At 33.9% G+C, this 17,108-nt stretch overlaps 2 protein-coding genes across 3 annotated transcripts in view; one reads left to right on the forward strand and one right to left on the reverse strand.

The window, feature by feature from the left end:
• Positions 1-17,108, reverse strand: part of TBCD (tubulin folding cofactor D) — a 414,951-nt gene that overhangs the window by 259,939 nt on the left and 137,904 nt on the right. The gene's annotated exons all lie outside the window — the stretch shown is intronic.
• On the forward strand, positions 1,293-11,596 carry ZNF750 (zinc finger protein 750). Of its 2 annotated transcripts, XM_072640888.1 has the most exons (3): positions 1,293-1,436; positions 8,259-9,875; positions 10,309-11,596. In XM_072640888.1, exons 2-3 carry the CDS (start codon positions 8,452-8,454, stop codon positions 11,024-11,026), a joined length of 2,142 nt encoding a protein of 713 aa, XP_072496989.1. In that variant the 5' UTR covers positions 1,293-1,436; positions 8,259-8,451; the 3' UTR covers positions 11,027-11,596. The 2 variants fall into 2 exon arrangements, with proteins under 2 accessions (XP_072496989.1, XP_072496990.1); XM_072640889.1 differs by lacking the exon at positions 1,293-1,436 and having other exon boundaries at positions 7,620-9,875.

A 17,108-nucleotide genomic window follows, 5' to 3' on the forward strand; every position in this document is an offset into this window, starting at 1 on the left:
AAATTGATCTAGAAATAGGTTTAGGGAAATGTGTTCATTGTAAAAGTGTGGAAAAGCTTCAGTTAATCTAAAGTAGCAATGTATTTAGAAGATTCTTCTTAAAGATAATTCCTACTTGGGTCAAAAGGAATTAAACACCAAAGTCACAAGCAATAAACCCCACAAAAAACTGATCCTTAAAAAAAAAGCTTCTTTTCATGTCATTTCTTTAACATTATTGCCCTGCAAATCTAACTGATGAATCACTGACCTAACCCAAAATTAGGATGTATATTAAAAGTGAGTTTCTACCACAAAAACTCTTCTTCTTCCACATTTCCAGAACTATAATGTTAACGAAAAAGAGAACTCTGAGGTAACTCTTTAGATCTTAGTTAGGAAGATGAATTCAACAATATAGATAGATTAGCTGCCAATCAAGGAATAAGTAATAAGGAGTCTATAAGACAAAGGAGCCTGCCTGTATTTTAATTTTCTGAACAGTAACAAAATTAAGTTGCAGAAAAAGTGAATGTGAGGATATAATAATCCATTTTCTACACAGAAAATACTTCCCTCTAGAATTAGAACAAGAATTGATTATGAATATGCTTTGGCAACTTCCTGTTGTAAATGAACTTAAAAATGATTTTGTCTTTTCTCCATGATAGAAAAGCAGCATCAACAAAGACTATGGTAAAAGCATGGGCAAAAAGGAAAACAGGGATAGAAAAAATGAGGCAGCATTGGAAAGGCAGCCTGTTTAGGAGTAAGAGGTCTTAAAATCCTGACTATGACCTCTTACACTCTCCAGGCCTCAGCTTCCTGATTTTTAAAAGGAAAGGCTTGGACTAGACGACCTCTAAGGTTCCTTAGAACTCTAAACCTATGATCTTATGATCCTATAGTTAGTTGAGAGAAAAAAGAGATAATCCACAAATATTCATAACACTGTCAATGTTTCATTTCATGCAGACATAACTAATCTAACAATTTATTTATAGCTGATAGCACAGCACTTTTCTGGAGAAAAGTTCCACAGGTTATAACTAGTCATAAAAAACGTTCTATGTCCAATTTGAATCATTTAATGGAGCTTTCAAACTGCAGACAAATCTTACTTCTGGGTAGCACTGATTCCTGTTCAAGAAACTGAAGCAGTTTGTTTAGTGTAGGGCACAAAAGTGACACGTTTTGTTTGATAGATCAGGTGCTGAGGTAATGCTGAACAGTAGATGCAAACACATGAACTGTAGCTTCAGGCAGGAATAATATCAGGTGCATCTATACACCCTGAGGGCTCAACTCCTACACTTTAAATCCCTCCCACTGAAACAGCCTCCTTCAGTTTCACCTAGCAATCACAGTGAGAACAGGTACTTCCTTCTGAGCACTGACAGCTAAAGCTGAACAACCAAGGAAATTAATATCCACATTTTAGCACGACTACATTTCTGGTAAGTACTTAGTGTTATTTTTAAAATATAAGCTTTCTTTGAAAACTGCTTTTTGAGACTTCTGAAAATATCTAGCTAAAATGAACTTGTCAGCTGTTCAATCCTGTTCTGCTCTACTCTTTAACCTCACAGTTTCTAACAGGTGCACTCCTTGGATGGAAACCATTATTATAAGTAACTAGACTCAGACTTTATTCTGTTAGCATGATGATCTGTTCATAACTTAAATTTATATCTTATGGGGAACAAAGAAAATTATGTTCAGGTGTATTTCATACCACTTGTTTTTTTCTTAAAGAAAATTTACAATGAATTTTAACAAAAAAAAAACAACTGAATACTGAGAACATCTGGTTTCTAATTTTAAATGTTCTTTGTTTCAGAAGGCTATTTATTAAGCACAACTACAACTGCTGCCATTTGTCTAAAGACCAAAATGACCAAAATAAAATTATTTTTTCTTTACATAAACAGCATCCCAACAATAAATTCGTGAGAAGTTACAATTTGGAAATTTAATTGAATTTCGTTTAAGCCCAAGTATTCATTTACAGTTATTAAAATGTGAGAAGGCACAATACTAACAAGGCCTTCCAATGAACTTAACTAATTAAGTTTTAAGAATAAAAAAGGCAGATATGTGAAATATTTTAGCTTCCATAGTCCATCATGAAAACATTAATAAAATATTAAATGTTAACAGCTGACTCTGATCATACACAGATTATTATGAATTAATTAAAGAAATACTTAAAGGTGATTTCCTAGGTCCTCTTCCCCCAAGTCATAGTCTATTAAATGTTTTTTGCTTTTATAATATTTGTGTTAAAGTTTACCCATTAGTTTAAAGAACTGAAAGTCTGAGACAACAACAAGTTAATCACTGGAAAAATTCAGTTGGAATAAAACTCACGAATCTTGTTCTTGCAACACACCCACAACTGTAGGCGACAATGGCATGTCCTTGAGTTATGCAATAATGCCACATCACAATATTTTAATTACAGCATGCCCTTCAAAATGTTCTGCCCTGATGAGTACACCTCATCAGACAGCTGGACACCACCAAAAAGAATATTACAGAATTATTTTTGTACATAGGTCAATATACATGACAAAAATACAAAGGCTGTCAAAGAAATATCTTCTAAAGTTAAAACTATAATTACTTCTATTATGCCTTAGCAAAATTCATTTTAAAACTTCTTTCACTTGTCTTTTACCAAAGTTCAGAAATTTTTTAAACATACCATCAATTTCAAAGTCATACTAAAAATGAAAATATGCTGTAGTTTTTAATATTCAAGAATCAACCTACAAGATGATATTGTATCAGCAATTTAATGTTTTTAGAGCAAGATAAAAAAAATCCTGTAGCCAAATGAAAAGCACCCACAAATATGCAGACTTTTGTGAATTTGTATACAAAGGTACAACTCTAGGAAAAAATATGAATAAGAATCCTGCAAAATACAGAAATTCACAATGTCAGGTTTGATGATTTGCTTCAAATGCAAAAAAAAAAAATGAGCAATTAGAAAAACGAAATTAAAAGCTAAAGATTATTTACATTATTCTCTGGTATTTTTAAAATCCAACAATAAAACTATACTTAGCTTTTTATATTATGTCCCTATTCCTCTTACTGAATTACTAATGTTTCTGATGTATATCTCAAATACTTAAAGAAAAAGTAAAATCATTAGTACTTTCTGTTAACAACTCAGAACTTAATTTACTTTTCTGTTGTCATGATATTTCACTGCCTCTTAAATTTCTCAACCATGGAAGGATACATAAGCATAATAAAAATTTCAGTTTACATTTATAAAATATATTTTAATGGACAATGCAAACATAATACTCAACATTTTTACTCTTTAAATTGTGTCTTCTAATGTTATAGATAGAAGCAATAAGTCCAAAATAATGAAGACAAATGAGCAAGTAGGTTAATTTACAAATTTTCTATTACAATTCAGTAATACTATAAAAATCTTTTCTTCATATAAATTCTCATTTTTGGATAAAAAGTATTGTTAAATGTCAGATAACTGAGTGAGTAAAGAAAAATATGCAGAGAACAGGAAATAAAACCAAGGAGACTTAGAAAAATATTAGGCTATTTTTAAGGAAGAGGGGGAAAAAAGCAAAGCACTAGAAAAATCAGCTTTTTTTCAGCTTGATTTATTGGCATCTATAGAAGAGCACTAGTTCAAGAGTTAGACCATGAGGATTCAAATCTTATCTCTAACTCTTATAACCTCAGTTTCCTCATCTGTAAAATAAGAAAATTTCATCATCTAAAATGGGGTAAATGGACTCCATGGGTCCTTTTGGTGCATCTGTTATATGAATTTTCCTAAGAAAGTTCAGGTTTACTTTTTCATTTTCACAATCAGCTCAGAATTAGGTACTATGGTCTCAACTGCTGTTTTGATCAAGGTCAAGTGGATAAAGAAGGGACATAAGCTATCTCATCTAGACTAGGTGGAGTTGGAGAAATGGGAGGTGACAGAATGCAAGAGTTTAAAAAATGACTTGCAGTACTAAATTCTATTAGACTTCTATCCTGGTCATGTTAGGCATTATATTTCCCCTCTGAATAACCAATGGTAAAGGAAACTACACTTCATTATATGACATTATATGACAAACCTCCAGACTTATATGGCATAAAATAGAAATGTATATTATTTAGCAAAAGAAGATATGAAAAGATCTTCATACCTAAATTCAATGTTACTATAAATAATCCCATTTCACAAAGTTTGTTTTGACAACCTTATCTTCCTTTGAGAATAAATACTAAATTTTCAAGAAAGTTCAAAATATAATAAATATAAACTGATCAGAATGAGTTTATTACAAGCCTTTTACCTCAGTTATAAATGCAAATCACTCAGAATCCATGCAGCAAGTTAAATTTCATTAAAGTCTGCAAATCCTAAGGAAAACCATATAAATCTACAATGTAGTACTCTAGCATTATTCATAAAGTTAAAAGTACTACTACATTTTATGCGTAGGATACAAATTTTGTGTTTGAATATAACCATAATTAAGACAATTAAGAGGTCAATAGTGTGTTTTTTAACAGCTGTGTTTTACTATTTAAACTCATAACATGAACTATGCCTACAGTGTAGCTAAATCAGAAGCAGTTTTGTTCATTGTTTTCATCTGCCAACAATTTACCTAAAGTAATTTATACTAATTAACTTCTAAATTCATCAGCAGTTTTATTTTGAACACTTAAATCCTGTAATACTCCCATGATGGCAATCACTACTGCAGGTCTTTTGGCCACTTACAATTATTTGCAGATCTTCATAAATTAGTAATAATTTAGCAAAGAACCTACAAATAAGGTTTTCAGATTAAAACATAAGATTTATGTACAAATTTGTGTACACAAATACTTCTTTACTAAGTAAGAATTCTCTAGTTTATTCTTTTGAGTAAAACAGTAATGTTTTATATTATTACTTACCTAGTGTAAAACATTTGAGAAAATGTTATCAAAAATTGTGAATGTTAAAGTTCAAAGGCTTGTCCTTTGGAAGAAGGTATCAGCAATATGAAATTGCTTTTAGAAGTAACAAAAAATTAGGTATTTGGAGGTAAAAAAAATCCTAAATTCTGTTGTTTGCTTTGTGTTAAATGTTTTAAAGTTCTCTTAAGAAAGCTCAACTTGTTATACTTATTCACTTTCACAGTGAGTATCGTTACGATTTTCGACCCACAATTGATAAATGTTTTGCAACAGTCATCATTTTGATCATGATGCTTCTAGTCAGTGATGAAATCATCAGTTTTCAGATCTTTGCCATAACACATCCTATACAATCATGGGAACTTGACTTGAAGTGGTTCTCACGCCTTCAGAATCAGTGAACATAACGAGGCAAGCCAGCACAAGTTCCTCTGACTTATCTACCTCACCAAGCATCAGCCTGGAGAATGCAGCCACTTCTGCCTCCCTGAAACCAGGCAAATAGAACACGCTTTTTTTACCTGTCAGGCTCTATCTGTACAAACTTAATTTTGATAGAAAATAACTTCTGTACAATTTACTTTCAACAACTGGCAGGTGAAAACACAGACGTTGTTCACAAGATTTATACTTTATGTTAACTCTGTGTTTCAGGTAATGTTCCCACAAGTGTCTTATAACTTTTACTACAGAGTAAAGGAGGGAAGAGAAGGCAAAAGAAGTATGCAAAAACATTTAGGGAATGAAAGGGGGGGGGGGAGTCAGGGATAGAGAAAAAAGAGAGATTAGAATCTAGAGACTGAGGCAACAGACAAGGAAATTTGTGCTACTTTCAATACTAGCTATTTCCAGTACCAGTACTCATTCATTAAGAAATGTTAGGAAAGTGAAATAATCTCTTTATATCTGAGTCCACCACTCTATAAATCAAACCCCTCCACAAAAGTAGGCCCTAAAAATCAGAAACTTAACTAGCAATAACAAAAGCATATGATATTATTTTTCATTTAAACAAATTGCTTTATTGTCATCCCAGAAAGAAACTAGCACATTAAATTTAAAGATTATTAAATAAAAACAGGTTTTTCTACCTCTACCAGATCACCAGATCTTAATAAATGTACAATTTCTATAAACCCTGGATGAGATTAGACATATTTTTAAAAAAATAGATGTACAAAACGTTCAAGAAACATATTGTCTCCGAATAAATTTAAGGTATTTTTCTTTGTCTCTATCTCTCAGTCTCTGTCTCTCTTACACACACACACACACACACACACACACACACACAGACGCAGACACACACAGACACATCACACACACACACACACAGAGACACGCACACACAGACACACACACACACACAAACACACACACACACACCCCCGACTGCATATACACAATGAAGGGAGGCAGTACATGTTATTAGGAGGCAGCTCCAGAACTGATCTCTTTCCAGTTGTAACCTCCTAGCAACAGCTCAAACACAGACGTAGATGATCATGACCTTTCAGAGGTAGCCACAACTACCACTGATTCTTGACTAACCTTAAGACAGCCTCAGCCTACTTCAAAGCTAAAGGGCTGCTTCTGTACTGTGACAATCACTGTCACACAAAAATTCTTTATATTAAAAAAATTTAATACCTATTCTATGTACCTTTTAGCATATAAAGCTGACTCAAAATGCCACTAGGGGTCAATTTAATGGCATACAAAGAAATGGACCAAAAGCTCTCATTTAGAGCCTTGAGTGAGCTGCTACAACTCAGTTTCCTCATCAGTAAAGCAAGAATAACAATAACTGCATACACAGGAATATTTTAAAGTACTCTGAGAGCCAAAGAAGAAAAGAAATCTTTATTAAAGTGACATCATCGGTATTACAGATGATTTCTTAAAAACTTTGCACTGTATTGGTCTGAATGCAATCAGATAAAATGTGCCGTAGTAAGGATTATTTTTTGGTTATGGATTGGATTAAATGGCAGCGGAGGAGTTTTTCAATTCTGACATCCTGAGATTTTATGAAGTCAAGTCTTCTGTCTTTTTTTAAAGCCACATACAGATTTTAGCAATGGTAATCGAACTCAGAAATTTGGACTATAAATTATTAAATTATAAATTGTAACTATACTTGTTTTCTCTTACTTTTTTTAACATCAAGTTAATAAGCATTTATTAAATGCCTGCTACGTGTCAGGCATTGTGCTAAGCACTAAGCATACAAAGAAAAGGCAAAAATATTCTCTTTAAAAAACTGAATGTGAAGCATATACATATGTGTGTAAATAATGTTACTGGAAGGTTCAAGGACAGCCAGTTTTCCTGGAAATAACATTGGCAATTCTGCTTCTTGGAATAACCTTTTCTCCCCCAGTCTCAGATTTCTGAGGCCTCACATATGAAGGCTTCACACAGTCTCTTCTGAAGAATAATCTTTTAGAGTCAGTAGCATTACACAACAACCAGGTGAATAAAACAATGCCTATACCAATACTCAAAAAGGTACGGTAGAGTAGGTGAAGTCTGGTAATCTTAGTTCTTCAGTCTGTGTGCTATCAACCTAAACCCAGTCACGGTTAAGAAAACTGACAAGTTATTATTATGCTGTGGTTTTAGTTTATAAATTGTTGGGTTCTGGCATTTCTTTGGGGGGGAGGGGGGGAAAGATGTTCCTGAGTCTCTGATTTCCATATATAGAACTCCCTGGTAAGGAAACTCCCTCTATGAATAAAGATCAGTACCTGTTCTCTGATCTCATCAAAACACTCCGCAGTTTCTAGTCTTTAGGGAGTCACTGAGGACACTCAGAGATTAAGTAATTTGCCCAGGGTCCCACAGCTAGTATGTGTCAGAGGCAAAATTTGAACTGAGATCTCCCTGACTCTTAAGAATGATGCCTTCTTCACAAATATACATCACCTCTCAGTCTAAAGAATAAAAGCCACAACTTATAAATGCAAGGAACATGCCATGCTCCTTTTGGCTCCAGAAGCAATCTCTTCTGACCAACTGGGAGGCGGGGAGGGCTTAAGGGGGAAGTAGGGACACAGAATTTGGAGAAGAGAGAACTAAAACCATGGATGAACTCAGCTTGAAGGTGACAATTACCTTTAGAAGATAAATCAATAATGTCAGCTTCTTGAGTTGACCTTACACTAGCATTCATTATAAGGAGTATAAGAAACTGTAAAAATGAACAGCTTCCACATCTTCAAGCATAGTATCTTTATTTTAAAAATTCACTCCTTGGTAGAAAAATACTAATTTCTCACTGAATCAGTTATCATGTTATTTAAAAATTCATTTTTCTGTTACAGCTACTCTATACCCAATTGCAAACCTGGCCTTTCCTCCAGATCCTAACATTTTGGAGCCAGCTTCAAATGAACACAAGCTTTAAAAAGTAAACAGAAGCTTCTAAAATAAGTCAAAACCAAAGTTTGCCTCTAAAAGAAGTAAACTGTGATTAGGCTACATAAAACACAGAGCCTGAAAATTTAAGACGGAAAAATGAGTCTTCTCAAAGAACGAAAACCAAAGAAACCTCATTATATCCCAAGGCCTCCAGGAAAACCATTTAAATATAAGTGTTTTCAGTGCCCCTTTACTTGCAATGAAAAATCACATCTTTTTAATCATATGAAATACGGCCTCTGTAAAAACTCCATTACATTAGTATCAGAGCAAGATCGAGTTCCCAAATGTCCCAAGTCCAACTCCTTGGAGCCTAAGCAAACACATCACATGGATTCTATAGTTAAGCCAACTACTTCCAAGTCAATCAGCAATGGACAAACAAACCTTGAATCTAAGCTTCAACACAGCTTTGCCAAAGAAGAAGCCAAGGAAAATTTAGAATTACGAAACTGTGTGACAAGTAAATCACCAGGACAAAATCCTCCAGCTCAGAAGAAATCAACACCTCTTGGTTCAGCTACAGAAAGTACAATTACTATTCAGCCTATTTTAGACGGTGGTGCCAGACCTTCAGCTTTTGTACCAGTAGAACACAGACTTAAAGGATCAGAAAGTGATGAAGTATCTGAAACACTAGCAATACCTGACCCAATTACCAAAAGTTCTTTTCACACTAAATCTGCATTCCATGCACCTAATCATCCATGGAAAGCTGGGGCTTTTCTCCCAGAGTTTTCACATAAAATTCCATCTACAAAAGGTTTTGGATCCATTTCCTCTTATATACAACCAACTATTCCCGAATATCCACCTCATTTTTACACAGAGCATGGACTAGCTACAATCTATTCACCTTATTTACTTGCAGGTAATTCAGTAGAGTGTGAAAACTCTTTGTTGTCTGTCTATGGTACTCAAGACCAAAGACATTTTCTTTCCCACCCAGGACCAATTCCTAAACACTTGACTCCATCACCATCAACATATGAGCCCTATAAATTTTTCCAGCAGTATCAGTCCAGTCTTCCCATACCATATGGGTTCTATAGACCAGAGTCTGCATTCTCTTCCTATGGTCTTAAACTTCCACATGTTGCTAGTATTACAAGAGAGCAAAGTTCTCACCTACTGGAAGAAACTAACTTGATCTATCCAACTTCAAATCCATCCAGATTAAACTCCTGGAACTCTCATAAAAAAAACACAGATTATGAAAAAGAAAGCTTAGTTCTCCAAAGCCAAGATCCTTCCAAAGATGAACCAAATGACAGAGATGGGGCCAAGATGAGCCCCCGTGCAGGAAGTGCAGCTACAGGATCTCCAGGAAGGCCAAGTCCTACCAATTTTACTCAGACAAGCCATGCATGTGAAGGATTATTTGACCTCTCAAGTAAATCATCCCTTGGCCCATTCGGAAAACTAAATCAACCTGAAGAAAATGCCACAGCCTTCAAACTTGTGAGAAAAAGCTCAGAATACCCTGATCCACAGTTAAATAGAGTTGACTCCACAATAAGGTAAGATGGTCTCTGTAAATCTTACTTCCAAAACTCAAGAATCTCAATCCCAAACAGAACTCTCTCCACCCCCACCCAACTTTGTTCTAATTATCCAATTTATAATTTATTAAAAACCTGTAATACTAGAAAGACTGGAATTTAAGAATACCTTGAAGGATCAAGCAAAGTCAATAGTCATAGTATTTTTTTTAAAAATCCATAATTCAAAGAAAATAGAAATAGGATAAAAACTTTTATCTCCAAGTAATTTTTTGAAAAATTCCTTCAGTTGGCATGCCTGGTCCTTCTAGTTCTAAAGAATAATTTCTCACTGCGGTTAAGTGAAAATAAATAATGACTAATCTCATATATAAAACATAGCCTAAAACACTCAACTCTGAGTCTTATTTTTCTAAAAAGAAATAAAATTTAATTTATCTGTTTCTTTCAGCATTAATGTTACTGATGAAGATGGGCAACATCAGACAGAAGGCACTTCTCACACAAATGAGGACTCTTCTAACACAGAGGAAGACCCAGGAATAGCTCCACTCAATCTTTCTAAGAAATCTGAAAAAAAAAAGGAAACTTTACATGAACATATATACAAAAACATGACTCATATAGAATCTCAAGATATTATGAAGCTACAAGACATGCCTTTAAACCTCTCAGTGAAGGATTCCTGCAATACTCTGAACCTGAAACCTTCATTCCACAGTCTATCACAAGATGCTAAAACTGCTGCTACTCAGAAAATTGAAAGTTCTAAAGCAGAACACTATATAAAGAATCACCAGCAAAGCATCCATCAAGATGACATTTCATTCACACCCAATAATGGTGAAGCACAAGATTTAAGAATGATTGACAACAGTGATGAACAGAAACAGACAGCGGCTGTTGCTCTCTGCCAATTAGCAACATACAGTCCTGGAAAAATAAGGGTAGAAACTGAAGAGCAAAATGCTCAGGATTCCCCTTTTCAACAAGATGAACCCATGTTCAGTTCCAAAGAAATTCAGGATAGTGAATGTAACCCTAAATCAAAAGGACAAAAGAGGACGAATCAAAAAGAAACAGGTAAATCTCACCAAGGAACTAAAAAGGCAAAACCAAATGATACTGCTAGAGTGTTCACTCTAAGAAAAAGAACACGGGTGTCTTAACACTTAATTTTCATATATACTTTCAGACCACAAAACAGCAAAGCTTATCCATTGGACCACATGACTCATATTATCAATTTTTAAGTAAATTTTCTATTGGATCAAGTTTCCTGTGTTTTTTTCTTTTTTGTTCTATGGAAAGTAGCAACATGTAAATAGTAAATGTTTATACCAAAGGTGCTTAAAAATTTGTAATAAATATTTTGAATGATCCAGGTTTCTAATTCATATACCTAACATTCTGACAAGCAAACTTCTGCATTCATAACAAGACCAATGGAAATGCAAGGGACTAAAGAATAATGCTTTTGGTATAGGTCACATAGCAAGAACACTTTTATATCTGCTCTTACTACAAAAATGTTTCCTGCATTAGCAAGAACTTTATATTTGTTATAAAAAAAGGTTTCCTTAAATTCTCAAATTTATTTACTATTAGCTGTTTTGCAAATAAAATGTAAATTTATTGAACACCAAGGGCCTATATGTGTATGTATATATCATAGATATAAAATAATCATATGTATGTATGCATACCTATTTTCAGAAATTAAAAACTTTTGTTATAAATGCGAAAACTATCATTTGTTATTGCTGAAAATAATCTATGGACATCAAAAGGTTATTTATATAAATAATTTATTTTCATTAGTGAAGAAATATCATTGGTGAAGGTAATCATTTCAGTTAACGTGGAACATGAATTTATGACATTTATTTAGTTAGGATGGGACAGTGAATTTTGCAGCCTTTTCATTCTTGTTTTCTATATTAAGAATTGTGTATATGATTTCTCATATTTTTCAAATAAATCCATGTATTATGCTTAAGAATGCATAAAATACTGAATGCAATATAAATTTCTGTGTTATGTTTTGTAATATTTTGCTATATCACAATCCAACTCTGGTTAAAAGAGGAAAGATTTTCATCACAATTTGAACAAGTTAAAGACTACAAAATAAACTTTGTGCTTTCTGGGAAGCTAAGACAAATGAAATTGTGCTTAGGAAAAACTAATTTGAGAAAATCTAGAAAGTCTCTTGATCCTGGCTTTGACACAATGACCAAGTAACTTAACTCAAAACCTGTGCAGTTGTTATTGGTATATCTGGACTCTGTTTTTCTAATATCAAATAGGTTTCAGAAAAAAAGTATAATTTGTGATCATACATGTACCTTTTTCCTACAAAGATATTTTTTACCTTCAGAAGGATGCCTATTCCATATGCAATAAGATAGTAGTATATTGTGTTCTAAGCTATGGACAACAATATTAATAGTCTCCAAGAAAAAATTATTGGCTCTCAAATGCCAAAAGCACCCAAGAAAAGAAAACATAGCAAGGATAAAACCATGAGGATTAATACCGCTCTCAGTCTCATATGGAACCCAGATCAAATTTTACTCCTTAAGTGTATAAAATACTTGCACAAAAGTATAAAAGAGAAAAAAATATTTCTTTATAACTAGATCTAGTATAGCAAAGAAACTTGGAGAACTTTACCAAAGTTAGTAAGTTAAAATATATAATGATCAAATCAATAATATCTGTCTTTCTATTTAAATCTGGCTCCAAAATACTTCTCTTCTGGTTGGGCTCCCTGCTGTTAAGTATCTCCCCACTTCAATTCATCCTCAATTCAGCTGCCAAAGCAATCTTTCTATAGGAAAGGTCTAATTATGTCACACCTACTACATGAACTCCAAGGCCTCCCTATCACCTCCAGATCACATAGGAAAATAAACCTTCACAACTTGACTCCCTCCTACCTTTCCTGTCTTCTTATACCTCACTCACCTCCGTGTACTCTGTGATACAATGACACGGACCTCTTTCAGTAAACTCCATTTCCCAATTCTAGGTATTTTGACTATCTCCCATATCTGGAATGCTCTGCCTCATCAGCTTTGCCTGCTGGTTTCCGGGGCTTTCTTCAAGTCCCACATAAAACCTTCCCTTCTACAGGAAGCCATTCACAATCCCCCTTAATCTAGTATCTTCTCTTTATTGATTATTTCCAATTAATTCTGTACATATCTTGTTTGTGTGAAATTGTTTGCATGCTGTCTCCAACATTAGACTGTGAGTTCCTTGAGAGAAGGGATAACCTTTTGCCTTTACTTGCATCCCCAGGGCTTAGCATAGTACCTGGCATTCAGTAAGCACTTAATAAATGCTTATTAACTGATTAACTCCCTTTCATAAGCCATACTCCAGAGGAAACAAGCTACTCAATCAACTTTTCATCTCCATGCATATAGCACATAATCTGCAGATGATGAGGATGATGGTGGATAGTAGTGGTGACAGTGGTGGTAACAGCTCATTTATATATAACACCATAACGTTTGCAAATCACATTACATATGTTAACTCATTTAATCAAAATATAACCATGTGTATTAAGTGTTACTATATTATTATCTCCAGTATACAGATGAGGAAACAAGAACAACGATGTGAAGAAACTGGCCCAGGATCGCAGAGCTATTAAGTGTCTGAGGCAGCATGTTAACTTAGGTCTTGCTGGCACCAATTCTACCAACCTGTGTAATCTGCTACCAAGCTAGACAAAAAAATCTCTGACCCAGCTCAGGTGACACATCTGTTAATATGCTTTCTCTAATACCCCCCAAAAGACAAGACCTTTCCCTTCTCAAACTTTTCATGAGATGCTGCTCAATTTCTCTTATGTACTTTGTCATTTTCTAACTTAAATGATAATTATCTGTGTATATAACTCATTCCCTACCTCTCCCCAATTCAAATACTAAGTGTAAGTATGTTAAGAGTACCTGCTTTTTCTAAATCATCATCGTAGTACCTAGCATTTATAAAACATTTTAAGATTTGCAAAGCACTTTACAAATGTTATCTAATTTAATCCTCATAACAACACTGAGAGATGGGTGTTATTATTATCCCCTTTTAACAAATAAGGAAATTGAGACTGACAGAGAAGTGATTTGCCCAGAGTTACACAGCTAGGAAATATCTGAGGCAAGATTTGAACTCTGGTGCCTGACTCCAGATTCAGCACTCAATCTACTATCATGCCACCTAGCTGTTCTGTACCAACTCTACATCTATAAAGAAAGGAGCAATGTCATTTTCATCTGTATATTACAAGTACCTTTTTGTGCATCATTCTAACAAAATAAATACATGTAACCTAATTTAATTGAATTACCTTTATATTCAGAAGGCTGCTTCACAATTCTATCATAGAAAGACCATTCATATTAAATGTTACAATACTGCACTAGAAATGTTAGCTTTAGCAATAAGAGAAGAAAAAGAAATCGAAGGAATTAGAATGGACAATGAGGAAACAAAAACTATCACTCGTCACAGATGACATGATGTTATACTTAAGAGAATTCTAAGGAATCAACTAAAAAACTACTTGAAATAATTAACAACTTTAGCAAAGTTGCAGGATATAAAATAAACCCACATAAATCACCAGCATTTCTATATATTATTAAGAAAGCTTAGAAGCAAGGCATAGAAAGAGAAATTTCATTTAAAATAACTATAGACAACGTAAAATATCTGGGAGTCTACCTGCCAAGACAAAGCCAGGAACTATACAAACACAATTACAAAACATTTCTCACACAAATAAAACCAAAACTAAATAACTGGGAAAATACCAATTGCTCATGAATAGGCCAAGCTAATAGCTAATATAATAAAAAATGACAATTCTACCTAAATCAATTTACTTATTCAGCACCATACCAAACTACCAAAAAATTATTTTATAGAGCTAGAAAAAATAATAACAAAATTGGAAGAACAAAAGGTCAAGAATATCAAGGGAATTACGGAAAAGAAATGCAAGGGAAGAGAGCTTAGCCTACCAGATCTAAAACTGTATTATAAAGCAGCAATCATTAAAATTATTTGGTACTGGCTAAGAAACTTAGTGTTGGATCAGTGAAATAGGTTAGGTACACAAAGACATAGTAGTCAATGACTAGAGCAATCTAGTGTTTGACAAACCCAAAGACTCCAGCATCTTGGAATAAGAACTCACTATTTGACAAAAACTGCTGGGAAAACTGGAAAACAGTATGGCAGAAACTAGGCATAGAGCAATATCTTACACTGTATTCCAAGATAAGGTCAAAATGAGTGCATGATTTAGACATAAAGGATGATGCCATAAGCAGAAGAAGAGAGCAGGGAATAGTTTACCTGTCAGATCTATGGAGAATGGAAGAATATATGACCAAACAAGAGACAGAGAACATTATGAAATGCAAAATGCATAATTTTGATTATGTTAAATTAAAAAGGTTTTGCACAAATAAAGCCAATGCAACCAAGATTAGAAGGAAAGCAGAAAGCTGGGGAACAAATTTTACAGCCAGTATCTCTGATAATGGCCTCATTTCTAAAATATATAGGAAATGGAGTGAAATTTATAAGAATACAAGTCATTCCCCAAGTGATAAATGGTCAATGGAGTTTTCAGAGGAAGAAGTTAAAGCTCTCTATAGCCATATGAAAAAATGCTCTAAATCACTATTGATTAGAGAAATGCAAATCAAAACATCTCTGAGGTACCATATTACACCTATCAGATTGGCTAACATGATAAAACAGGCAAACTAGAAATGCTGGAGAAGATATGGGAAAATTGGAACATTAATGCATTGTTGGCGGAATTGTGAATTGATCCAACCATTCTGGAGAACAATTTGAAACTATGCCCAAAAGTCTATAAAACTGTGCATACCCTTTGATCCAACAATGCCACTACTAGTTCTATATCCCAAAGAGATCAGAGAAAAGGGAAAACAACCCACATGTACAAAAATATTTACAGGAGCTCTTTTTGTGGTGGTCAAGAATTGGAAATCAAGGGGATGCCCATCAACTGGAGAATGGCTGAACAAGCTGTGGTATATGAATGTAATGGAATACTATTGTGCTATAAGAAATAATGAGTGGGCAGATTTCAGAAAAACCTGGAAAGACTTGTATGAACTGATGCTGAGTGAAGTGAGCAGAACCAAGAGAACATTGTACACAGTAACAGCAACACTGTGTAATAACCATCTTTGATAAACTTAGCTCATCTCAGCAATACAAGAAAGACTCATGATGGAAAATGCTATCCACATCCAGAGAAAGAACTATGGAATCTGAATGCAGATTGAAGCATACTGTTTTCTCTCTTTTTTGCTTCTTGTGGTTTTTCTAATTCTTCTTTCATAACATGACTAGTAATGGAAATATGTTTAATAATTGTGCATGTATAGCCTCTATCAGATTGCTTGCAATCTTAGTGAGGGAACACATAAGGGAGGGAGAGAGGGAGGGAGAAAAAAATTGGGAACTCAAAATTTTATAAAAGTGAATGCTGTTATCTTTACATGTAATTGGAAAAAAAATTAATTAAAGCAAATAAATGTGACATATATCCAAAGTCGAATCTAGAATGGAAAGTGGAAAGAGACATTATAAAAATCTAACAATACTGCATATTATATAGAAGTATAAAAATTATAAAATAAAAAAATCCCAAGAAAAACATGACCTGGTGGCTAGAATTATACATTAGAAGCTCAATATCTTTCATAAACAAAGAGAAAATAAATCCTCATCCTACAAATATAGACTTTAAAATATCCTCCGGAATTCAACAAATGAATTGTACTGGAACCAAGGCATTATCCTGGAGAAAACTGTTTTCCCCTATCCACTGGACATAAGGCCAACAATGAAAGGTTAAAAACATTTTTCATAGATACTGACATTCCAATCAAAAGCATTTTATATAGACTGTCTTACCTGATCTTCACAATTCTGTGAGTTAGATCATACTATCTCCATTTGATAACTGTCCATATAGCTATTTAATGTCTGAGGCAGATTTATAATCCAGTGCTTCCTGACTTCAAGTCCAGCCCACTATTCCCTGTATATCATGTTACCTCCCAAGGTCACGCAAACAACAAATTGTGGAGGTGAAATGTGACCTTAGGGTTACTGACACTGAATCTATGGCTCTTTCTATTTTACAGCAATAGTCTTCTATTTACACAATTCCTTTTAGAGGGTCAA

This window comes from Notamacropus eugenii, chromosome 2, assembly GCF_028372415.1.
Source record: "Notamacropus eugenii isolate mMacEug1 chromosome 2, mMacEug1.pri_v2, whole genome shotgun sequence".
Lineage (NCBI taxonomy): Eukaryota > Metazoa > Chordata > Mammalia > Diprotodontia > Macropodidae > Notamacropus > Notamacropus eugenii.